Consider the following 25,237-nt stretch of genomic DNA (forward strand, 5'->3'; position numbering starts at 1 on the left):
ACTCAGAGTCCCATCCAACCTGGCCTTGAATGTTTCCAGGGAGGGGGCATTCACAGCTTCTCTGAGCGGCCTGTGCCAGTGTCTCTCCACCCTTATTGTAAAAAATTTCTTCCTAATGTCTAACCTAAATCTACCCCCTTTTAGTTTAAAACCATTATGCATTGTCCTATTGCAACAGGCCCTACTAAAAAGTTTGTCCCCATCTTTCTTCTAGGTCCCCTTTAAATATTGAAAGGCTGCAATAAGGTGTCCCCGCAACCTTCTCTTCTCCAGGCTGAACGACCTCAACTCTCTCAGCCTTTCCTCGTAGGAGAGGTGCTCCAGCCCTCTGATCACCTTTGTGGCCCTCCTCTGGACTCTCTCCAATAGGTCCACGTCCGTCTCGTGCTGAGGACTACAGAGCTGGACGTAGTATTCCAGGTGGGGTCTCACGAGAGCAGAATAGAGGGGCAGAACCCCCTGCCTCGACCTGCTGTCTATGCTTCTATTGATGCAGGGACACCACTCATTGCTGATCTCCATATGGACATTGAGCTGTTGACCACTACCTTCTGGATGCGACCATCCAGCCAATTCCTTAGTCACCAAGCAGTCTACCCATCAAATCCATATCTCTACAATTTAGAGAGAAGGATGTTGTGGGGGGGCTGTGTCAAAGGCCTTACAGAAGTCCAGATAGATGACATCCATAGCTCTTCCTTTGTCCACTGATGCAGTCACTCCATCATAGAAGGCCACGCGGTTGGTCAGGCAGGACTTGCCCTTGGTGAAGCCATGCTGTCTGTCTTGAATCGCGCCTCTGTCCTCTATGTTCCTTATCATAGCTTCTGGGAGGATCTGCTTCGTGATCTTTCCAGACACAGTGGTGCATGGGTGTCCCTTTCTCTCAACTTCTTGAGGAGCAACCACTCGAACAGGTGTCCCCTCTGGAGGGGAGAAGGTCGAGCACACCTTCTAGGGAAAGTGTACAGGACTCTTTTCCATCAAAGGTGGGACTAGGCTTTTATAGAATAAAGTGATTGTCTGCTGTCATTTAACTACTTAGCCATACCTCAAAAATCCCCTATTGGAGAACAAAAGGGACACAGGAAAAAAACCAAGAAAGCCTTTTTTTCTCACCAAACAAACTCTTTTGTTTATCTACCCATTCTTGTTTTGTCTTCATTTGGCCTAGCTGTGGTTAAACTGAGCTCTGTGTTCTTCAACACAGGAGAGCAGCTGGCATCACAGACATCAACTTGGCCTTCTATTTGTACTTTCAAGATTGTTACCAGTTTGGAGTCTTCTATGCCCTTTGCTTTCCAGTGGAAACTCTCCAACTCCAGGCTAGGGGCAGTGAAACTAGGAGACAAAGAGCAGTTGAATGACAAAGGGAAACTGAGCCAGGCACATTGAGGCAGAGCGCCCTGCTACAGGTGCAGTCAACATGCTGGAGGGAAGGGAGGCCATCCAGAGGGACCTTGACCAGTTGAAGAAGTGGGCCCACGCCAATCTCATGAAGTTCAATAAGGCTGGCCAAGTGCAAGGTTCTGTACATGGGTCAGGGCAATCTCAAGCACAGTTGCAGATTGGGCAGAGAATGGATTGAGAACATTCCCAACATGGCCCTTCTTGTTATTTGTATCTCTTGCCAAGTTCAGCTCCAGTGGCACCTTGGCCTTCCTAACCCCATCCCTACACAACTGGGCAGTGACTGTGAATTCCACCAGTGCGTGATCACTGCAGCCCAGGCTGCCTTCAATCTTGATGTCACCAATTAGCTCACTTGCCTTGATGATCCCCTCTGGTAGGGCTGTCTCTTACCTGGCTTAAAAAGTTTTCCTCAGCGTGCTCCAGGAGTCTCAAGCACAATTGCAGGTTGGGCAGAGAATGGATTGAGAACAGCCCTGTGGAGAAGGATTTGGGGGTGTTGGTTGATGAGAAGTTCAATGAGAGTCAGCAATGTGTGCTTGCAGCCTTGCAAGCCAACCATATCCTTGGCTGCATCAAAAGAAGCATGGCCAGCAGATCAAGAAAGGTGATTCTCCCTCTCTACTCTGCTCTCGTGGGACCCCACCTCAAGTACTGTGTCCAGTTCTGAAGGACAGGAAGGACATGGAGCTGTTGAAGTGAGTCTAGAGGAGGGACACAAAGATGATTAGATGGCTGGACCATCTTTCCTGTCTTCACAGGATGAGAGAGTTGGGTTGTTCAGCCTGGAGAAGAGAAGGCTCTGGGCAGACCTTATAGTGGCCTTCCAGTATCGGAAGGGGGCCTACAAGAAAGCTGGGAAGGGAGTTTTATAAGGGGCCTGTAGCAATAGAATGAGGGGTAACAGTTTTAAACTGAAAGAGGGTAGATTTAGATTAGATATAGGAAGAAATTCTTTCCTGTGGGGGTGATGAGACACAGCAGTAGGTTTTCCCAGGGAAGCTGCGGATGCCCCATCCCTGGAATTGTTCAAGGACAGATTGGATGATGCTTTGAGCAACATAGTTTAGTTGAAAGTATCCCTTCTCATGGTAGAGGGGGTTGGAACTAGATGATCTTTAAGGTTCCTTCCAGCCCAAAACATTCTATGATTCTATGATTATGAGACTTCTCCCAGCTGATGTAGAATATGTCTGCCTCTTCATCCTGGTTGGGTGGTCTATAGCAGACTCCGAACATGATGTCTGCCTTATTGGCCTTCCTCCTAATTCTCACCCATAAACACTTAACCCTATTGTCCCCATCATTAAGCTCTAGACAATCAAAACACTCCATAACATACAAGGACCACCCCAATGCCTCTCCTGCCTCGCCTCTCTCATGAAGAGTTTGAAGCCATCAATTGCAACACTTCCCCAATTCCTATGTGACCATTCTCAGGCACTTCCGTGGCTTCTAACCCATTGTGTCTTTGCTGTCACGTAGATTTCCATCCCCTACCTCCACTGAGATGTCAGACCGAAGGACCTCAGTAGCACACCGTTGCATTAAAGGAGAGTAAAGAAATTTAGCAGAAAATAAACCTCCTTGCAATCCAGCTGACCCTCAGATATTAGAGGAGCTGGGGGAGGCCGGGCTTAGGTTCTGAGTGATAGACAATTAACCTTTAGTAGGACGGAAAACAAGGGTCTGGATGGACTACTAACACCACACTAGTAAAGAAATTATCACAGACACAAGATGGAATTTGGTTGTGCTAAATGAAGTTTTTTACCACCAGAATGAATTGTGTGATTTATTAAAGCAATGGTATACAAGTTCTTTAGGATTGCCGGTGATAAATTTACGGTCTGCAAAAGAAGCACGTGCAAAATACCCAGTAGTCTGTCTCTCTCTCTCAGACACTCCTCAACCTACTCACCTCCTCCTAGAGCTCTCTCCACATTTAAAAAGTTATCCTCAGTGAGCTCGAGGAGTCTTCTGGATTACCTATTGGTCATTGTGCTACTTTTCTGGCAGATGTTGGGATGGTTGAAGTCCCCCGGCAGGATGAGAGCCTGTGAGAATGATGCCTCCTGTAGCTGAAGTAAGAAGGCTTTGTTAATAGGCTCCCCTTGATTGGGTGGCCTGTAGTAGACAGCAACCACAAGATTCCCTTTGTTGTCTTGGTCTCTAATTCTTATCCATAAGCTTTCAACCTGCTTGTGGATATTCTTCAGAGACAGTTCTTCACACTTTATCAATTTCTTGATGTAGAGGACAGCTCCCCTTCCCCTCCTTCCTTGCTTGTCCTTTTTGATCAGCCTGTAGGCATTTATAGTCACGCTCCAGCCAGTGGATTCGTTCCACCAATTTCCCTAATGGCAACTAGATTGTAGCTTTCTAGCAGCATGGTGTCTTTTAGCTCATCCTGATTTTGTTCATGCTGCGTTCATCGGTGTAAGAGGCCCTTCACAGGTGGGCTGTTGGCCATGTCACCCTCTTAGAGGAAAACACCTTAATTCCTTTGAGGAATTTCTTTAGTGTTTTCCCTGTTAGTTACTATTACCTCAGGAGCCCCTTGACTTATGTCTGTAAGATTTCAAGTGTGCTACATTTTCAAGTGTGCTACATCTCAGAGCAACAGGCCGAGGGCCCTCACTAGCACCCTGTCCCTCTAACTTCACTGTGTCGTCCCACAGCTTTTCAAGGGAAAATGTGAAACTATAATGATATATTACTATGCTCAAGCTCTCTTGAAAGAGGGATTCTTGCTATCTGGATCAAGTGTGCACGCTCTCTCTCTCTGGGTCATAAGATTTGAGTTGCATGTATACGCTCTTGCTCTCTGGGTCACATTCTTTGGAACTTATGTGATCTCTTGGTCTGTGGATCATGTGCACTCTGTGTCACACATGTGCATGCTCTCTATCTCTCTGGGTTATGCTCTCTTTCTTTTTGTTATACGTTCTATTTTTATCTCTGGTGCTCTCTCTCTCCCTTCCTCCCTCTGCCTCACTGAGCTCTACTCTCTCTCCCTTCAGGTCATGTCTCTCCCTATGGGTCAGTGTCTCTGTCTCCTTCCCCCCTTCCCATCTCTCTCTCCCTCCCTGCCTCCCCTCTCCCAATCATTCTTTGTCAGGGCAATATGCTTTCTCTCATTTTCTCATTCTGGGTCACCCACACACTCTTTCTGGGTGTCTTTCCCTTTCTGTGTCTCACTCCTCCTTCCCCACTGGGGTCACACTTTCTTTTTTTCTGGGTTCTGTGACACGTTTTTTCTCATTGGATCAACTTTTATTTCTTTTTCTCTCTCTGTTGCTCCCCCATCCCTCTAGTCTCCCAGGGTGTGTGTGTGTGTATGTATGTATATCTTTTCTTCTTATACAATGCAGGCATGCTAAGAGTCTGGTCTTTGTTTTCTGATATCAGTAATTTAACAAGGACCTAGAGTTGTCAGAAAGCAAAACTTTGGTCCCAAAGTGGGTGTCTATACCTGCAGACTCCAGACTATTTCAACAGGGATATATACACTGTTCTCTTTGGAATAAGTCTCACACTGAAGGGAAGCCATAGGAATTTCGCTGCTGAGTTCAGCGGGAAAAGAATGGGGATCCCATTTTGTTGTTTTTGTGATCTGATGACTTGCCTGTATTTCACTCATCCAGGTGAACATGCTTACAAATGTTCTTCCTGCACATTTTCCACCATGACAATCAGCCAGCTGAAAGATCATTCCTTGAGAATGCATGGGAAAGCATTGACACCACCAAGAGCCTGTGTTGCTAGCCTCTCAGCCTCACTTCGCTACCACACGTCCAAGAACCACACTTCTGCTGAAGATGTAGAGGACTCTAATGGTAAGAGATGCCTGAGCAATAATTTAGTTTTCTAAAATGCTACTTAATATTTTTATTTAAAAAAACCCCAAAAACTAAGGTAGCAATTAAGAAAAAAACAAAGTTGCATGTAAAGCAATAATAAAGGTCATGTTCTAGTACTTTACCTGCACTTGAATCTCACTAGTTTATTCTTTACCAACTTACACTGACAATGGTTGGTCTTTGGAATAAGTCAAGCTGACCTTGCTTTTCAGCAAATTTACAACATAGGAAATTTTCAGTGGTAGATCTCCCATTAAAAGTCAGTGGGTAAGAGATTATCTAATTCCAATTGCACTTCTGAAAACCACCCCTTTATCTTGTTAGCAGAGAATTTTAGTGGTGTACACAAATCCTGATGTTTGCAATACAGATAGATGGGTTATTTTTGTTTTGCCACTCATTTAGGCTACAGAGTTTTATTGCTTGTGCAACAAATTATGAGAATAAAGGATTGAAACTTGACTGATAGAAACTGGTCATCCAGTTACATGCTTAGCATCAGATTCTTAGCATGCAATCTTCTTACTTTAAATGGATGACAGTGAATAGAGATACTGCAAATGCCAGGAGAAGGGGAACATACTGCACACCACATGGATCATCTGTGTTGTGAGGAAAAGCATCAGTGGACAAAGCAGGCTGCAGGAAAGATTGTTGTAGTGCCTGGAGTTGCTGTTACAAAGACAGCAAATGGCAGAACAGCTGTGGCTTTGATGGAGAGAATTGTGCACACCATAAAAAAAAAATTATGGGGTAAATTAGCTGAAAAATTTTAGGAAAATGTACTGACATTACGTGGCAAGGATTTGGTAAAGAGGTGCTGCAAAGGTGGCTTCTGTGAGAAGAGATGAGGGGCTGACTCTGTGCCAGGAAGAGCCAGTTCCAGCTGGCTCCAAAATGGACTCAAAGCTGAGCCTTTCAGAGGTGCTGGTGGTGACTCTGTGATAACATATATAAGAAAGGGTAAAAAGCACTGTGCAGCAGCTGGGAGAAAGAGAAGTGTGAAAAATGTCAGAGAAACAAATCTTCAGACAGCAAGGTCAGTGAAGAAGGAAAGAATGAGGGGGAGGAGATGCTCCAGATGTCAGAGCAGCCTGTGTTGAAGACCATGGTGAAGCAGGTTGTCTCCCTGCAGCCCATGGAGGTCCAAGGTGGAGCAGATACCCACCTGCATCCCAACCTGCAGAGAGGACCACACCACAGCAGGTGGATATGCCCTGAAGGAAGACAACTGAAGCTAACTAATGCAGGCAGCATGGGAATCAAACAGGAGCAGTTGGAAGCCATTCCATAGCTGGAAAACTATGATATAGTTTCAATCACAGAAACACAGTGGCATGACACATAACTGGAGTGCTGCAATGGATGGCTACAAACTCTTCTGAAGAGATAGGCAAGGAAGGAGAGGCAGTGGGTTGTCCCTGTATGTTAGGGAGTGTTTTGACTGTCTAGAGCTTGGTGATTGTAATGATAAGGTTGAGTGTATATGGGTAAGAATCAGGGGAAAAGACAACAAGTCAGATATCATGGTGGGAGTCTGTTATAGGCCACCCAACCAGTATGAAGACAGATGAAATATTCTATAAGCAGTTGAGAGAAGTCTCAAAATCTCTAGCCCTTGTCCTCGTCAGGGACTTCAACTTACCAGATGTCTGTTGGAAATACGATATAGTAGAGGGGAGACAGTCCAGGAGGTTATGGAGTGCGTGGAAGATAACTTACTGACACAGTTTTGAGGGAGCCAACTAGGGAGGGCACCCCGCTGGACCTGTTTTTAATGAACAGAGGACCTGTGAATGATGTAATGGTTGGAAGCTATCTTGGCCATAATGATCATGAAATTAGAGAGATTTTGATTCTCAGAGAAGTAAGGAGGGGGATTAGCAGAACTGCTACCTTGGACTTCTGGAGGGCAAACATTGTCCTGTTTAGGGGCCTGGTTGACAATCCCTTGGAAGGAAGTCCTGAAGGAAAAAGGAATCCAAGAATGCTGGACACTCTTCAAGGAATCACAGAATCATCAGAGTTGGAAGGGACCTCTAGAGATCTTCCAGTACAACACTCCCACTAAAGCAGGATCACCTGGAGCACATTACACAGAAATGCATCCAGGCAGGTTTTGAATATCTCCAGACAGGGGGATTCCACAACCTCCCTGGGCAACCTGTTCCAGTGCCTTGTCACTGTCATAGTGAAAAAGTGTTTTTTTAAGTTTAAATGGAACTTCCTATGTTCCAGCTTGTGCCTATTGTTCCTTGTCCTGTCACGGGGAACTACTGAAAAGAGTCTGGCTCCATCTTCCTTCCACTCACACTTTAGATACTTGTAGACACTGATAAGATCTCCCCTCAGCCCTCTCTTCTCCAGGCTAAAGAGTCCCAGCTCTCAGCCTTTCCTCATGAGAGATGCTCCAATCCACCACTCATCTTTGTTGCCCTCCGCAGGACTCTCCAGTAGTTCCCTGTCTCTCTTGAACTGGGGAGCCCAGAACTGGATGCAATATTCCAGATGTGGCTTCACCAGGGCAGAGTAGAGGGGGAGCATGACCTCCCTCGAGCTACTGGCCACACTCTTCTGGCCACACGAGCTACCACACTCTTCTTAATGAAACCTGGGATTCCATTGGCCTTACTGGCAGCGAGGGCATGATGCTGGTTTATGTATAATTTACTATCAGAACCCCCAGATCCTTCTCCTCTGAACTGCTTTCCAGCAGGTCCACCCCTAACCTGTATTGGTGCTTGGAGTTCTTCCTCCCCAGGTGCAGGACCCTACACTTACTCTTATTGAACTTCATCAGGTTCTTCTCTGCCCAGCTCTCCAGACTGTACAGGTCACACTGGACAGCAGCACGGCCCTCTGGAGTGTCAACCACCCCTCCCAGCTTTGTATCATCAGCAAACTTGCTGAGGATACACTCTATCCCCTCCTCCAGGTCATTGATGAACATGTTGAACGAGACCAGACCGAGTATTTACCCCTGGGGGACACTGCTGGTTACAGGCCTCCAACTCAAACCTGCTCCATTGATCATCACCCTCTGAGTTCTGTCACACAGCCAGCTCTCAATCCACCTAACTGTCCACTCATCTAGCCCACACTTCTCGAGTTTCCTAATGAGGATGTTATGGGAGAAAGTATTAAAAGCCTTGCTGAAGTCAAGATAGAATCATAGAATGGCTAGTGTTAGAAAAGACCTTAAAGATCATCTAGTTCCAGTCCCCCTGGGATGGGCAGGGAAACCTTCCACTAGACCAGGTTTCTCAAGGCCTCATCCAACCTGGCCTTGAATAAGACCAGGGAGGGGGCAGCCACAACTTCCTTGGACAACCTGTTCCAGTGTCTCACCACCCTTTAAATTAAAGAATTTCTTCCTAATGTCTAACGTAAATCTCCCCTCTTCAAGTTTGAAACCATTTCCCCTTGTCCTCTCACTACACGTCCTACCCCAGATATCTTGTAGCCCCCTTCAGATATTGGAAGGTTGCTGTAAGGTCACCTCGGAGCCTCCTTTTCTCCAGGCTGAACAACCCCAACTTCTTCAGCCTGTCTTCAGAGGGGAGGTGCTCCAGCCTTCTGATAATTTTAGTGGCTCTCCTCTGGACACATTCCAGAAGCTCTATGTCCTTCTTATGTTGGGGACTCCAGAACTGGACACAGTGCTCCAGGTGGGGTCTCACAAGAGCAGAGTAGAGGGGGAGAATCACCTCCCTCGACTGGCTGTCTACGCTTCTTTTGATGCAGCCCAGGACCCAGTTGGCTTTCTGAGCTGAAAGTGCACATTACAGCTCATGTTAAGCTTCTGGTCAACGCCCCCCCCCCCCCAAGTCCTTCTCCTCAGGGCTGTCTGCAATCCTTTCTCCTCCCAACCTGTATTCGTGCATGGGATTGCCTGACCCAGGTGCAGAACCTTGCACTTAGCCTTGTCGAACTTCATGCAGTTTACACGAGTCCATTTCTCAAGACTGTCAAGGTTCCTCTGGATGGCTTCCCTTCCCTCTAGTGTGTTGACTTCACCACACAGTTTGGTGTCGTCAGCAAACTTGCTGAGGGTGCATTCGATTCCACTGTCCATGTTGCCAACAAAGATGTTAAACAGCACTGGTCCGAGTACCGACCCTTGAGGAACACCACTCTCCGCATATCTCCATTTGGACACTGAGCCACTGATCACAACTCTTTGAGTGCGACTGTCCATCCAGTTCCTTATCCAATGAGTGGTCCATCCATGAAATCCATATTGCTCCAGTTAGGTAGATATCCACTCTCTAAGAAGGAAATCTTAAAGGCACAGGAGCAGACTGACTCCATGTTCCAAAAGACAAGAGAGCAGGGAAGACTGGCTTGTCTGTAACTCAGGAAAAAAAAGAGAATTTATGACCTTTGGAAAAAGGGTCAGGCAACTCAGGAGGACTAAACAGATGTCATGAGGCTGTGCAGGGAGAAAATTAGAAGGGCTAAAGCCCAATTAGAATTTAATCTGGCTACTGTGGTAAAAGACAATAAAAAAATGTTTCTATAAATTCATTAACAACAAAAGGACAGCTAAGGAAAATGTCCATCCTTTATTGGATGGAGGGGGGGGAAGATAGTGACAGAGAATGAAGAAAAGGCTGAGGGACTTAATGCCTTCTTTGCTTCAGTCTGTATTAGTAATACCAGTTGTTCTTGGGGTAGTCAGCGCCCTAAGCTGAAAGACAGGGATAGGGAGCAGAATAGAGCCCCCATAATCCAAGGAGAAATGGTTCGTGACCTACTACACCACTTAGACGCACAGTAGTCTACAGGGCAGATGGGATCAACCCAAGAGGACTGAGGGACCTGGTGGAAGTGCCAGTGTATGAGATTCAACAAGGCTTAGTGTCCGGTCATGAACTTGGGTCAAACAACCCCATGCAACACTACAGGACTGAGGAATAGTGGCTGGAAAGCTGCCCAGAGGAAAAGAACCTGGGGGTGTTGATCGACAGATGGCTAAATATGATCCAGCTCGTGCCCAAGTGTCCAAGAGCATTCTGGCTTGTATCAGAACTAGTATTACCAGCAGTACTAGAGAAGTGATTGTTCCGCTGTACTCGGCACTGGTGAAGCTGTACCTCAAATCCTGGGGTCAGTTTTGGGCCCCTCACTACAAGAAAAACTTTGAGGTGCAGGAGAGTGTCTAAAGAAGAGCAAGAAAGCTGGTGAAGGGCCGAGAGAACAAGTCTTATGAGAAGCAACTAAGGGAACTGGGGTTGTTTAGTCTTGAGAAAAAGAGGCTCAGGGGAGACTTTATTGCTCTCTACAACTACCTGAAAGGAGGTTGTAGTCAGGTGGGGGTCAGTCTCTTCTCCCAAGTAACAAGCAGTAGGATAAGAGGAAATTACTTCAAGTTGCACCAGGGGAGGATTAGACTGGATATCAAGAGAAATTTCTTCACTGAAAGGGTTATCAGGTACTGGAACAGGCTGCCCGGGGAAGTGTTTGAGCTGACATCCATGGAGTATTTAAAAGACATCACAGAATTATTGAGGGTGGAAAAGACCTCTGAGATCATCAAATCCAGCCTATGACCTAACACCACCACATCAGCTAGACCATGGCACTAAGTGCCTTTACTTAAACACCTCCAGGGATGGCAACTCCACCACTTCCCTAGGCAGTCCATTCCAATGAACTTTCTATCCATGAGGAAGTGCTTCCTGATATCCAGCCTAAACCTCCCCTGGTGCAGCTTCAGGCCATGCCCTCTCATCCTGTCACGAGTTGCCTGGGAGAAGAGCCCGACCCCCACCTGACTACAACCTCCTTTCAGGTAGTTGTAGAGAGTGATAAGGTCCTCCCTGAGTCTCCTCTTCTCCAGGCTAAACAACCCCAGCTCCCTCAGCCTCTCCTTATAAGACATTCCCCCTAGTCCCTTCACCAGTCTTGCTGCTCTCCTCTGGACCCACTCCAGCACCTCAATATCCTTCTTGAAGTGAGGGGCCCAGAACTGTACACAGTACTTGAGGTGAGGCCTCACCAGTTCTGAGTACAGGGGGAGAATTTCATCACTAGTCCTTCTGGCAACACTAATCCTGATACAAGCCAGGATGCCATTGGCCTTCTGGGCCGCCTGGGCACACTTCTGGCTCATGTTCAACCAGTTGTCAACCAGTACTCCCAGGTCCCTCTCTGCCAGGCCGCTCTCCAGCCATTCTTCCCCTAGTCTGTAGTGCTGCATGGGGTTATTTTGGCCAAAGTGTAGGACCCTGCACTTGGTCTTGTTGAACTTCAAACCATTGGCATCAGCCCATTGACCCAGCCTGTCCAGGATCTCTCTGCAGCATCTTCCTACCCTCCGGCAGATCAACAACCCCCCCCCCCGCCCAATTTGGTGTCATCCGTGGATTTACTTAGGGTAGACTCTATCCCCTCATCCAGGCTGTCAATAAAGATGTTGAATAGGACTGGCCCCAGTACTGATCCCTAGGGGACACTACTGATCACCAGACGCCAACTGGATGCAGCACCATTCACCACCACTCTCTGGGTCCAGACATCCAGACAGTTTTTAACCCAGCAAAGGGTGCACCTGTCCAAGCTGTGGGCTGCCAGCTTTTCCAGGAGGATGCTGTGGGAAACTGTACCAAAGGCTTTGCTGAAGTTGAGGTAGACCACATCCATGGCCTTCCCCTCATCCACTAGGCGGGTCACCCAGTCATAGAAGGAGATGAGATTGGTCAGGCCGGACCGTCCTTTCCAAGACCCATCTTGTCTGGGCCTGATCCCCTGGTTGTCTTCTACATGCCACTTGATGGCACTCAGGATGATCTGCTCCATAACCTTGCCAGGCTGACAGGCATATAGTTCCCCGGATTGGCATCACATTGGCCAACCTCCAGTCATCTGAGACCTCCCTGGTTAGCCAGGACTGGTGATAAATGATGGAGAGTGGCTTAGCCAGTTCTTCCGCCAGCTCCCCCAGCACTCTAGGATGAATCCCATCCGGCCCCATAGACTTGTTGAGATCTAAGTGGCACAGATGGTCACTAACTACTTCCTCCTGGATTACAGGAGGGGTATTCTGCTCCCCATCCATGGCTACCAACTCAGGAGGCCAGTTGCCCTGAGGGTAGCCATTCTCTTTGTTAAAGACTGAGGCAAAGAAGTGAGGAATGGAGATTTTCCTCCTTTTGTTATTAATCTATTTATAAAAGCATTTTTTTTGTTATCCTTAACAGAGTTTGCCAGATTAAGTGCTAACTGAGCTTTTGCATCTCTAATTCTCTTCCTACATGACGGTACAATATCCTTAAACACTTTCTGATTCACTTGCCCCTTTTTTCAACGTTAATACACTTTCTCTGAACCAGCGTCCTGAATAGAACAAAGTCATCCCTCTGGAAGTCCAAGGTGGAGTTTTTGCTGAAAACCCTCCTAACTTCACCACATATCGAAAATTCTATCATGTCATGGTCGTTGTTCCCAAGACGACCTTTGACCACCATGTAGACATGTGGATGTGACTAAGTATTGCACTTCCTGCCCCCACAATAACACTCACTTCACCACTGAGTCTGCAGGGCAAGCCCTGTGAAAGGCCCCAACTGGACTCCTGGACTCAATGGCAGGCTGGAACTTGATTTAGGGTTGCACAGATTCAGGAACACATGGACCGGGATCAAAGGCAGAATAGACAGGGTCCTCTGCAGACACTGGCCATAGATGAAGAGAACTTGACCCTTGTGATCCCTTAACTTTATCCTGAGTATGATGCAAACAGGATGGAATACTTTGATCAGGTTTGGGTTGCCTGACCGGTCCACTTCTCTCCACAGAAGGGTAGTTGGTAGTTGTTACCCCTTTGTCATGGTTTAATGCTGGCCCAGCAATTAACTGAATGACAGATGCTCTTTCTTAATCCCCCTCCCCTCTCTGATAAAGAAAGGAGGAAGAGTAAGGGAGAGACACTTATGGGTTGGAAACTGCACAGCTTTAACAAAATAGTAATGATAAAAAAGTAAAAATTATTAAATATATGCAAATATACAGAAAAAGAACACCACATTCCTCCCCCCCCTTTCCCCCTAATAACACTCACATCACCACCAAGGCTGCAGGGCAGCCCTGGGAAAAGCCAGGCTGGACTCCTGGAGTCGGCAGCAGTCGGGAGCTGGAGGCAGGAACACACAGATTCAGGCTGGTACTGCAGCTGTGGTGGTGACGTGAGAGTTATTGAGGGAAAGGGGGGAGGAACATGGTATCAGTTTTCCTGTATATTTGTATACATTTAGTAATTTTTTCCTTTTTATCATTACTGTTTCGTTAAATCAGTGTGGTTTAGTTTTCCACCCCTAAGTCTCCCTTATTGTCTCTCTCCTTTCTTTATCAGTGAGGGGAGGGGGATTAATAGAGAACATCTGTCATTCGGTTTAATTGCCCGGCCAGTGTTAAACTGTGACAACCACCCTCTAAGTTCTGTCACACAGCCCGGTCTCAGTCCATCATGGATTCCGTCCATTCTTCTGCCTGTGGTCCTGATCTCTGCCAGCCTGAATCTGTGTGTTCCTGCCTCCAGCTCCCAACTGCTGCCGACTCCAGGAGTCCAGCCTGGACTTTCCCAGGGATGCCCTGCAGCCTCAGTGGTGACATGAGAGTTTTTTGGGGGAAAGGGGGGAGGAACGTGGTATCAATTTTCCTGTATATTTGTATATATTTCGTAATTTTTCCTATTTATCATTACTGTTTTATTAAATCTGTGTAGTTTAGTTTCCAACCCATAAGTCTCTGTCCCTTATTCTCTCTCCTTTCTTATCAGGGAGGAGAGGGGGATTAATAGAGAGCATCTGCCATTCGGTTTAATTGCCGGGCCAGTGTTAAACTGTGACACCAAGGAGATCAGTGTTCCTTCTACCGTCGATTTAATGGCCACTGACTTACAAGCTGAACTAATCCTGGTCTTGAGCCTGAACCAGTATGTGCTTACTGTGTAAGAGCTAGCACCCATTTTTGACACATAGCAGTGGTTACTCTTCCTCCAGTGGGTTTTGAAAATACTTCAGTGGCACTCAGAACACCTCCATATGCAGCCAGGACTCCTTATTGCAGGGAGATATAGTTATTTTATACCCCTTTGTAATTCTGGCTCCAGAATTCCAATGGCTACCCTCCCACCTCCAGGGGTTCCTTGCCACAAGCTCAATATGATGCTCTTTTTTTTCCTGTACTGGTACATAAATGCTTTGCAACACTACCTTTCCAGATAAGACCTAATGCTGTCTTATAGGCTCTTTACTGGTTGATCTGCTCAAAAACTTTATGCTGTTCCTCCACCTGTTCAGGCTCTTTCCAGGTTACTCGATAGACAGATTTGGTCAATTGGCTATAACCAGGGATGTGCATACACCAAAAATCAGGATTTTTTTGCATTATGAGGGCAGTGTGTGCTAAGGCATAATACTGTTGAGGTACCCAGGTAGTCCAATAGATTCAGTTATCCCCATTTGATACCAGGCCAGCGGTGAGTGCGATAAATTCAATTCAGCTACCCAAACATTTTATGGCCTTGAGGTCAGAGCAGGAGAAGCCAATGGTTTAACTGACTCACAGTGCTAGATATCTAATTTTAATTTTTTTCATCCCACTCTGTGAAATTCTCCCCCTTTTCCTTCAGGACCATCCATAAATCCTAGTGAGTAAGGCAGGAGCATGAAGAATACCCATACCTTTGAAGCCCAAAAAGGCCAAGCAAAGCTCTTTAGAGACAGAGTTTTAAGCCTTTAAACAGCAAAGGTATTTATTTTCGGATGCGGGGAACTCCCAGCCCACGCTGCACAAAGAGTTCCCAACCCCGAGGGAAAGGGTTAGGGTATTTATACAGTTACAGGGGAGGTTACATACATATTCATAAGTTTGCAATGTATAATTATAATATTCATGACAGGCGGAGTCTGGGCAGAGTCAGGCAGAGTTAGGCGGAGTCTGGGCGGAGTCCAGGCGGAGCCCGGGCGGAGTCCTCTCCTGGGACATGTCGGGGGAGGGGGGGGTTCCTTTGGATGAAGTAAGAAATCTTTCTCGAAACTTGAACTCTTTATCTCTCCTGTTTTCAATGACTTCATCCTCTTGTTACAGAGCGAACTTGGACCCTTGCAATAATCTTTCCCTTATCTGCTGGTTGTGGCAGCCTCATCCTGTCTCCGTGCAGGTGTTTGCACTCCCCTGCTGCCTAGCTAGCCTTGGCAGTGCCTTGTTCTGAGAACAAGACCTACACTTTTATAGAAGTTAATCCCCTCGCTGCCTAGTTGGCCTTGGCAGTGTCTTGTTTTTAAAAGCAAGATCTGTACTTACAAGACAGAAGATGTTCACACTTCTTTAGTGGAAAGTTACAGGAATTTATCCTGCCAGGAGTTAACCCTGTCAAGGTCTTTCTCTGTTTCATTTCCCCCCTTTCCATAGAACTTACGAATCCTTTCGTCAAGTTCCAAGGAGATGTTTCGGTGGGTGTGAATCATTGCCCACATTATTTGTATCCTTTTGGCTATATTATTCAATTTGTAATACAGCCACAAATTTAAAAGCGATAACAAGAGTATTGCCACTATTATGCCTAATATAGGGTGTATTAGGTAATGGAATACTAGTGTAGCTGAAGGGGAGTATCCTGTAAAGACATCCCACCAATGATGTTTTCCTATTTGTTCTACCTTTGTCAATACCTCTTTTATACCTGATGAATCATGTGTTACTTGCCAAAGCATACGCTGAGTGGTTCTATTTACTTCATTAACTAATTGTTCTATATCTGGGTGTGTAAGCATTGCTCTAAAAAGAGTAATATTCATGCCTATCTGTAGATTTGGTATATCATGATATAAAGTATATTCAGCTTCGATCAATTGCATAGTGGTTATTGGGGCAGAATAATCAAAATCACATCCTACAATTCTAGTAAAGTTACACACACAAAGATTAGTACCATTTGCTATTTCATGACAATGATCAACAAAAATACTAATACATAATGTTCTGATACATGCACAGCCATTCCCTACATAGTAAACTTGTGATTGGTTATTATTATGAGGAGACACTTCAAAGGTACATAGACTATGCTCAGTATCTAAGCACAAATCTTCATTTTCTATAACTGCATTTTCACAAATATATCCTAGTTGTTCTTTAGGAATACAGGCCTTTGTACTGACTGATTGCAACTTATTCCTGGAGTAATCAAAACTTGCCCAAACATTGTGGCCTATGGGTCAGGTTATAACATTTTGGTGCACAGTTCCCAAGGTCAAGACAGGGAAAATGACTTTTTCTTTGGCAGCACTGATAGTGAGCACGTAGGCTTCGATTTGCCCACTCTGTGAGTTATAGGTAAAATTTACAAGTTGCCACCATGCCTGGTGACTTTTCTCAAATTGGGTTGTAGAGCTGTTTCATGCTATAATTTCTTTTATCTCCTGGGGTAGTATCCCAGATGTTCCTTCCCTCAGAATCCCTGCAGGTACTGATTGTACCCACTGCTGTGTTTGAGTGCACTGAATGTCGAGCACAATCTCTTTACTCATGTTACCTGTGTAATCTGCAAATTTTAGGAAGTCTTCGGTGGTGTGGTTAGCTACCAGGGTTAATAATTTAGTTGCTAGTGATTGTGTTTCTGCTAGGGTGAGCATGGATGAACTTAAAGGCACTTTGAGCTCTCCCAAATAGGAAGTGACGGCACTTAATTTGTTTATTAGTACTTCTTGGTCTATTGTATTTAATACTCCTAGTCCAGTGCCGAACCATCCGGCTACATCTCGCCGCGTACGCTTAGGGCGTGATCTGGCCGATAGCCATGCCTTCCAGCCCTTGAGGCTTTGTTGTATATACGGCTGACAGTCTTTTTGTATTTGTGTAACATTCGTTTGGATATTCACTTGAATCTTTTTCAGTGAATATGTAGGATTTAAGAGCAATTTTAATTCATTTGACTGTCTCACCACCTGGGGCCCCACATTAGTCAAATTATATGCTTTTTTGCAGCTTGGAAGAGGAGTTTCCGCAGTCGTATTGCTAAGTGCTTCAAGCATGTGACTGCAATCGGATGTTCTAATATTATTTTTACTTCGCACTCAGCTTTGTCTGTTTTCTTTTCTTTGTCCTCCTTCCAGGTGCAAAAAGCCGATCTTTTACTTTTGACCCACATTACGGGTCCCAGGTTGTATGTAAGTGATACGTTTTTCAAAGCAGTTACAGTTAATCTGATCTGTTCATTTTCCTGCCCTTCCGCATTAATGCTTTTGCACCCTATTTGGATTTCATCTCCTCCTTCCCCTATTAAAGAGTCTAATAGGCCTTGGCCTTGACCCCAGTCCTTTTGCCTATATGGCTGGTTGTTACGTAGGACGTAGATGTCTAGGCCAGGCACCGGGTCTAATATCTTAGAGTGGTGTATCAACCCATGGTCTCGCTTTAATTATTCGTGTCCCCGACCATGGCCATTTCTGGGTAGGGTTTTGTGATAAGGTTATACTTATCCAAAGTCCAAGCATCCACACTGAGGGTCGCCAGTTCATAGTGTCGGGGTTCCTCAGGTTTGTTCGTTGCAAAGCTCGGGGGCCTTCTTGACTCGGGAATAGTGGATCCAGGTGGGCCGTTCCTTAATTCAGATTGCAGTGAAGGTGGTCAGTAATACTTGGAAGGGTCCTTCCCACTTCTCTTGCAGAGGTTTTCCTAAAAGGTTCTGAACATACACCCAGTCACCAGGATTAAAGGGATGCAATTTACAATCAAGTTGTTTAGGTTGGTGATCCATCACCACTGTGGCATTCTTATCAAAGTGCTTCCCCACAGCTATAACATAATCATACACATATTGATTACCTATCTGATCTACAGCCTCGCTATTTACAAACTGCATTGCTTAGGGTCTCCCATATAAGATTTCAAATTAACTCAGTTTTTCTTTTGAACGAGGCTTTACTCTCAGTCTAATTAGAGCAATAGGTAAGGCCTGGTACCAGTGCAGGTTGGTTTCTTGGCATATTTTAGCAATCTGCTGTTTAATGAGATAATTCATCTTTTCTACTTGTCCACTAGCTTGAGGTCTATAAGGCGTGTGTAATTGCCATTTGATTTGCAGTGCCTTACTTATTGCTTGTACAATTTTAGCACAAAAGTGCGAGCCTCTGTCCGAGGAGATGCTCCTAGGCACTCCAAATCTCGGTATGATTTCATTAAACAAGACTTTAGTTACTTCTCTTTCTTTGTTTGTTCTGCATGGGAATGCCTCAGGCCACCCAGAAAATGTATCTGTCAGAACCAAGAGGTATTTATACCCCCCCACCCCTTTCCTTGGGAGTTCAGAAAAATCAATTTGCCATACTTCCCTCTGTCTATTACTCCCTGGCATACTTTAGTTCCCGTGTTTGGATTATCGGGATGTGACCTGTTTCACTGCTGTGAATAGCTTTGGCCCTGCTATTCTAATTTTTAGATGCTGATAGAGAGGATCTAATCCCCAGTGGGCCTTGTTGTGTTCTGTTTTTACAAATTGCCATACTGATTTTTCTGGCAGTATTAGTTGTCCTGTTACTAGCTGTCCCCATCCATTATCTAACATTTTACCTTTATTTCTTTGTATCCACTTATGGTCTGATTCCTGGTATTCTGGTTGAAAATTAGTATCTAGTTCTTCTGGTACCAGAGCCATAACTACTAAATCCTTGGTCCTTGCAGCAGCTAATTTAGCTTCTGCATCGGCTATTCTGTTAGCTCTTTCTGGAACGGTGTTACCTCTCTGGTGCCTTTTGCAATGCATTATGGCCACTTGGGTTGGGAGCCGAACAGCCTCCAGCAACTGTAGGATTTCTTCTGCATATTTTATTTTTTTTCCTTGGGCCGTCAGCAGTCCTCGCTCCTTTCAGATTGCCCCGTGGGCATGTACAACGGAGAAGGCATATTCAAATCCTTCCATATGTTAATTCTTTTCCCTCTTGCTAACTCAAGGGCTTAGGTAAGAGCTATCTGTTCGGCCTTCTGTGCTGAGGTTCCTGCAGGCAAATGATTCGATTCAATTACCTGTTCTGTCGTAGTTACTGCGTAACCGGCCATTCTTACCCCCTGCTTCACGAAGCTACTGCCATCTGAGAACCAGTCATCTGCTTCTTCGAGCAGCTCTTCTTTGAGATCTGGGCGACTGGAGTACACTGCCTCGATGGTTTCTAGACAGTCGTGCTCAATTGGTTCTGCTGATATTCTTCCTTCTAGGAATGAGGCTTGGTTGACAACATTAGTCACTTGAATGGTTACATCATCTGATTCGGCTAAAATCGCCTGGTACTTCAGGAACCGAGAGGGTGACAGCCAATGGCCACCTTTCTGTTCCAGTACTGCTGATACAGTGTGGGACACTAATACAGTCATTTTCTGGCCCATAGTAAGCTTTCTGGCTTCTTCTATGTTTATTATTACTGCAGCTACTGCCTTCAGGCATGTGGGCCTTCCTTTACTTACTTCATCTAGTTGCTTAGAGAAGTAAGCCACAGCTCTTTTGTATGGCCCCAGTTGTTGAGCAAGGACTCCTAAAGCCATTCCCTGGCGTTCATGTGAGAACAGCCAAAATGGTTTCGTTACATCGGGAAGGCCCAATGCCGGAGCTTTCATCAGCTCTTGTTTCAGTCTTTTGAAAGCTGTTTCTGCCTCAGGAGTCCAGACTAGAATATTTTTAGACTCTTTCAATAAATCATACAGAGGTTTGGCATGTATCCCGTACTGGTATATCCACAGGCGACACCAACCTGTCATTCCTAGGAAGGCTCGCAGGTCTCTCACCGTTTCAGGTCTAGGGATCTGGCAGATGGCTTCTTTCCTCGCAGTTCCTAGGGATCGCTGTCCTCCAGAGATCTCATATCCTAGGTAGACCACCTTTTCTTGCACCAGCTGTGCTTTCTGTTGAGAGACTCGATAACCGTTTAAACCCAAGAAATTTAACAACGAGATTGTCCACTCACCGCATTGTCCCTCTGTTTCAGTTGCTATCAGTAAGTCATCCACATATTGCAGAAGGATGCCCTCTCCCTGTGGTCACTCCCACTGTTCTAATTCTTTAGCCAATTGACTTCCAAATATTTTAGGGCTATTTTTGTAACCTTGAGGTAACACCGTCCAGGTTAGCTGTGTCTTCCTCCCTTTACTAACAAACTCCCATTCAAAGGCAAAAATCTTTCTGCTTTCTGGGGCTAGGGTGAGGCAGAAAAATGCATCTTTCAAATCCAACACTGTAAACCAAATCAGATTCTCTTTCAGTTTGGTCAGGAGCGTATAAGGGTTAGCCACTACTGGATGTAGAGTCTTTGTAATTTCATTTACGCCTCTTAAATCCTGTACTAGTCTATAAGTCCCATTCGGTTTTTTAACTGGTATGATTGGGGTGTTGAAATCTGATTCACATTCCATTAATAGCCCTAATTCTAAAAGCCTTTCTGTCATTGGCTCGATTCCTCTCCTATACTCTAGTCTCAGGGGATATTGTCTTTTGTTCACTGGTTTAGCCCCTGGTATCAATTCAATAACAATGAGGGCAGCTTGTCTTGATTTTTCAGGTACGTCAGTTGCCCAGACCCACGAATATGTTTCATTTGTGATTTGTTCGATGTTATGATTACCAGGTTCTGGTTTAACGCAACTGACGGTTAGACTTAGGGCAGCTATCAATTGTTCTTCGTTTACCTGGAATTCAAGCTTTTCTTTGTCAAATCTTATCACGGCGCCTAAATTTTCTAACAAATCTCTCCCTAGCAGAGGTTTTGGAGAATCAGGTAAATATAAAAATTGATGAATCCCAATTCTATATTTAAGAGGCTTCAAAAAGAAAGCCCTTTCTGACTGGCCCGTCGCCCCCATAACTTGTACAAATTCATCAGTCTTTGGTATTCTTGATTCAAAACCGAATATGTGGCCCCAGTGTCGATTAAAAAAAAAAATCCAATTCCATTTTGCTTTCCCCTAGCTCTATTTTTACCAGTGGGTCTGCTTGGGAACGACTCACCTGTCCCCCTCAGTTACCATCATTATGAGCAACAGTAGCCCCCCCCAAGTTCCTTGTTTTGCTTAGCGCAATTTCGTTGCCTGTGTCCTATTTGCCAACAATAGGAACATTGATTCGGGCCTGCTCTGGCTCGTTGGAAACTTCCTCTTTCATGTCCCGCTTCTAGGGAGCTACTGCTGCCTTTCTGTTGTGATTTTGGCAGCGGTATCCCATATCCTGATGCAAAAGGCTGATATTCTTGGAGGCTAATGGCACTTTCTGTTTCATCGTCTTCTCCTTTCAGCTTAAGGCATCGTTTTCCTATGCTGCAAGCATCACAACAGCGTTCCTTCATTCTGCTGTTTTTCTGATCCCGTTCTAGTGCTAACACAAAGGGATCTTGAGGTGATACATTTATCCCACAATCTCTTTGCCATTCCGGCTTATTCCTTAAGGTGAAAAACATGTCTGCGTACATTACTTCATCCCACTTTTCCATTCTACGGAGAAACAGGAGAAGTTGTAGGATGGTATTATAGTTTAAACTTCCACCTGGTGGCCATTCTTCCATCATCTAGTTTATACAGAGGCCACCAATCTTGGCAATATTTCACAAGTGTCTTTTTCCTTATATTTCCCCCCGGAATTCCACCTAGTTCTTTCCGATGCTTTAAAATGAGTCCCAAGGGGGTTTTGGTATTAATTTCCTTACTTTGTTCAGGCCCCATTATACCCACTTGAGATGTTACAACTGAACAGGTCTCTTTCTAAGTTACCAGATTCTATTCAGATTTCAACACTTTACTTAGCTTATTCGTACCAACAATTCACACCAATTGCTTTGTCCATCTCTGGCCGGCCCCCTCGCAGGTGACACGGAAATGCAAATCAGGACTCCGCACTCACGACGCAATTATATTGCGTCTCAGTCAGTCACTTTCATTCACACACACATACTTTGCACAGGTAAAATTTACACAGAATTTTACAGGTTGCTCTACTGCCTAGGGTCACAAGATGTCGCTATAGACCGCGATTACCTGACGGTGTCGCAGCAGCCCCCGTGACCCCCCCCCCCGAAGATAAAGCTATAAAACTTTTCCTCGATAGGGACGCGTAACCACTCAAAACACTTAAATCACTTACAAGCGGCGCAACAGAATAGCACAATCAACAATCAACACATAAGCGAGGGATCGCAGAATCAACGATCACAGCTTTTACAGAAGCCCGTTATCAATACCATACAATTCTCCTGGGGACTCAAACCCCGAAAAGGACTTGAACCCTTCTCCTTGAGAATCAGGATTAACTGGACTCGAACTGCTTAACCCTGAAAAGGGACTCAGACCTGGCCTGGACTCGAACCTTCCAGTCTGGGGGCGTCCCCCGCATCCCTGTAAATCCTGGGGGACTCGAACCCCCCCACAAATCCTAGAGGCCTCAAAACCCAAGCAAATATATATAAATACCTTTTCAGTATGAGGAAGGTCGGGTGTCCATCGGCACGTAGAGCCAAGGGAGTAGGGGAGGCTTAGCCAACAGAATTTGTCGGGGGGCCCCAAAAAGCATCCCCGGGCCCCCCTGGATCACAGCACGACGGAGTCCAGTCCCATCTGGGTCGCCAAAATGAAGCCCAAAAAGGCCAAGCAAAACTCTTTAGAGACAGAGTTTTAAGCCTTTAAACAGCAAAGGTATTTATTTTCAGATCCGGGGAACTCCCAGCTCGTGCTGCACAAAGAGTTCCTGCCCCGAGGGAAAGGGTTAGGGTATTTATACAGTTACAGGGGCGGTTTCATACATATTCATAAGTTTGCAAAGTATAATTATAATATTCATGACAGGCAGAGTCAGGCGGAGTCTGGGCGGAGTCCTCTCCTGGGACATGTCGGGGGAGGGGGGGGTGTCTTTGGATGAAGTAAGAAATCTTTCTCGAAACTTGAACTCTTTATCTCTCCTGTTTTTAATGACTTCATCCTCTTGTTACAGAGCGAACTTGGACCCTTGCAATAATCTTTCCCTTATCTGCTGGTTGTGGCAGCCTCATCCTGTCTCCGTGCAGGTGTTTGCACTCCCCCGCTGCCTAGCTAGCCTTGGCAGTGCCTTGTTTTGAGAACAAGACCTACACTTTTACAGAAGTTAATCCCCTCGCTGCCTAGTTGGCCTTGGCAGTGTCTTGTTTTTAAAAGCAAGATCTGTACTTACAAGACAGAAGATGTTCACACTGCTTTAGTGGAAAGTTACAGGGATTTATCCCACCAGGAGTTAACCCTGTCAGGGTCTTTCTCTGTTTCACCTTCCTGATGGCTTTTTCAAGGTCAACAAGACCACTAGACTTTAGACATTGCCAACAATTCTCTTCTTAGTACACTACTGTCATGGTTTAACACTGGCCCAGCAATTAAACCGAATGACAGATGCTCTCTATTATTCTCTATTGATCCCGCTCTCCTCCTTGATAAAGAAAGGAGAGAGAATAAGGGAGAGAGGCTGTAGCAGACACGCTGGCAGTGCTCGCCAGCTGTATTTGAGTTGCGCCCTTGTGTGAGGGGGGGCGAGAAGCGGCTGCAGAGGCAGAAGTAGGGGTGCTCGTTGTATGAGAGTCAGCTCCCGCTCTCCAAACAGCAACTCCCTTGACCTCATGCTCATTCTCATGACTGTGGTTTTTGTCTTACTCCTTACAAATATATGAGAAAAATTAACAGCACCCACCAGAAGATACAAAAATGAAATACTATTGCTACTAAATTCTGTTGGAGTCATCTCAAAATAAGATGGAGTGGTATAATTTCCCAAATTAAAACTGAAAGCGTAATTACCAACCTTTTATCTCTGTATGAAACACCACTGCACTGTGAACCATGATATAAATCAGTACTGAAGACCCTATTGCAACGATGGTTCTTAAGCAGCTCTTATGAGAAATAAACCACATAATAACACTAATCCCAGTTGCAAAAGCACATATCACATACCCTAAATACCAAAGTTACAGCACGACTGGTTTAATCTCCAACCCTGTGAAATTTCCAAAGAAAGAGGTCTGATTCCCACTCAGCAAAGCCATACTGGTATCCTCCACTGGAGTTGGAATTCAAACTATTCAGGCAAATTAGTCAAAATTTGAACTGGGCTCAACCTAATTAGCTCGGGACCCATGTTGGGCGCCAATAAATCTGTCACAGTTTAACACTGTCCCAGCAATTAAACGGAATGGCAGATGCTCTCTATTAATCCCCCTCTCCTCCCTGATAAGAAAGGAGAGAGAATAAGGGAGAGAGACTTATGGGTTGGAAACTAAACTACACAACTTTAATGAAACAGTAATGATAAATAGAACAAATTACTAAATATATACAAATATACAGGAAAATTGACACCACGTTCCTCCCCTCTTTCCCCCAAAAAACTCTCACGTCACCACCTGTCACGGTTTAACACTGGCCCGGCAATTAAACCGAGTAACAGACGCTCTCTATTAATCTCTCTCTCCTCCCTTATAAGAAAGGAGAGAGAATAAGGGAGAGAGACTTATGGGTTGGAAACTAAACTACACAACTTCAATGAAACAGTAATGATAAATAGGAAAAATTAATAAATATATACAAATATACAAGAAAATGGATACCACATTCCTCCCCACTTTCCCCCAATAGCTCTCACGTCACCACCGAGGCTGCAGGGCAGCTCTGGGAAAGTCCAGGCTGGACTCCTGGAGTCGGCAGCAGTTGGGAACTGGAGGCAGGAACACACAGATAAGGGCTGGCAAGGATCAGGAGCACAGGCAGGCAAACGGACGGGATCCTTCCAGGATGCCGGGGTGAAGGAAGGGAAGCAGGAAAGGCAGGCAGCCAGAAGCTGGAAGCAGGAAATCTGGCTTGGCCCTCGTGATCCCTCAAATTTATACTGAGGATGACGTATATGGGATGGAATACTCTGTTTGGTCAATTCTGGCATCTATCTTGTCCGTTCCCCCCCCAAAGGAGGG

At 45.5% G+C, this 25,237-nt stretch overlaps 1 protein-coding gene and 1 long non-coding RNA gene across 2 annotated transcripts in view; one reads left to right on the top strand and one right to left on the bottom strand.

Moving 5' to 3' along the window:
* The window catches only part of LOC139789208 (zinc finger protein 462-like), a 112,868-nt gene that overhangs the window by 40,124 nt on the left and 47,507 nt on the right, over positions 1-25,237 (top strand). The window contains exon 6 of the mRNA XM_071729719.1: positions 5,058-5,249. Within this exon, the coding sequence (XP_071585820.1) occupies positions 5,058-5,249 (192 nt within the window). The remainder of the gene's footprint in view (positions 1-5,057; positions 5,250-25,237) is intronic.
* On the bottom strand, positions 15,004-23,539 carry LOC139789196 (uncharacterized). Its single transcript, XR_011723067.1, has 2 exons — positions 23,460-23,539; positions 15,004-15,485 (listed from the first exon to the last, which is right to left on the bottom strand). It is a non-coding gene; the product is annotated as an uncharacterized lncRNA (long non-coding RNA).

Source organism: Heliangelus exortis, chromosome W (genome assembly GCF_036169615.1).
Source record: "Heliangelus exortis chromosome W, bHelExo1.hap1, whole genome shotgun sequence".
Taxonomy (NCBI): Eukaryota; Metazoa; Chordata; class Aves; order Apodiformes; family Trochilidae; genus Heliangelus; species Heliangelus exortis.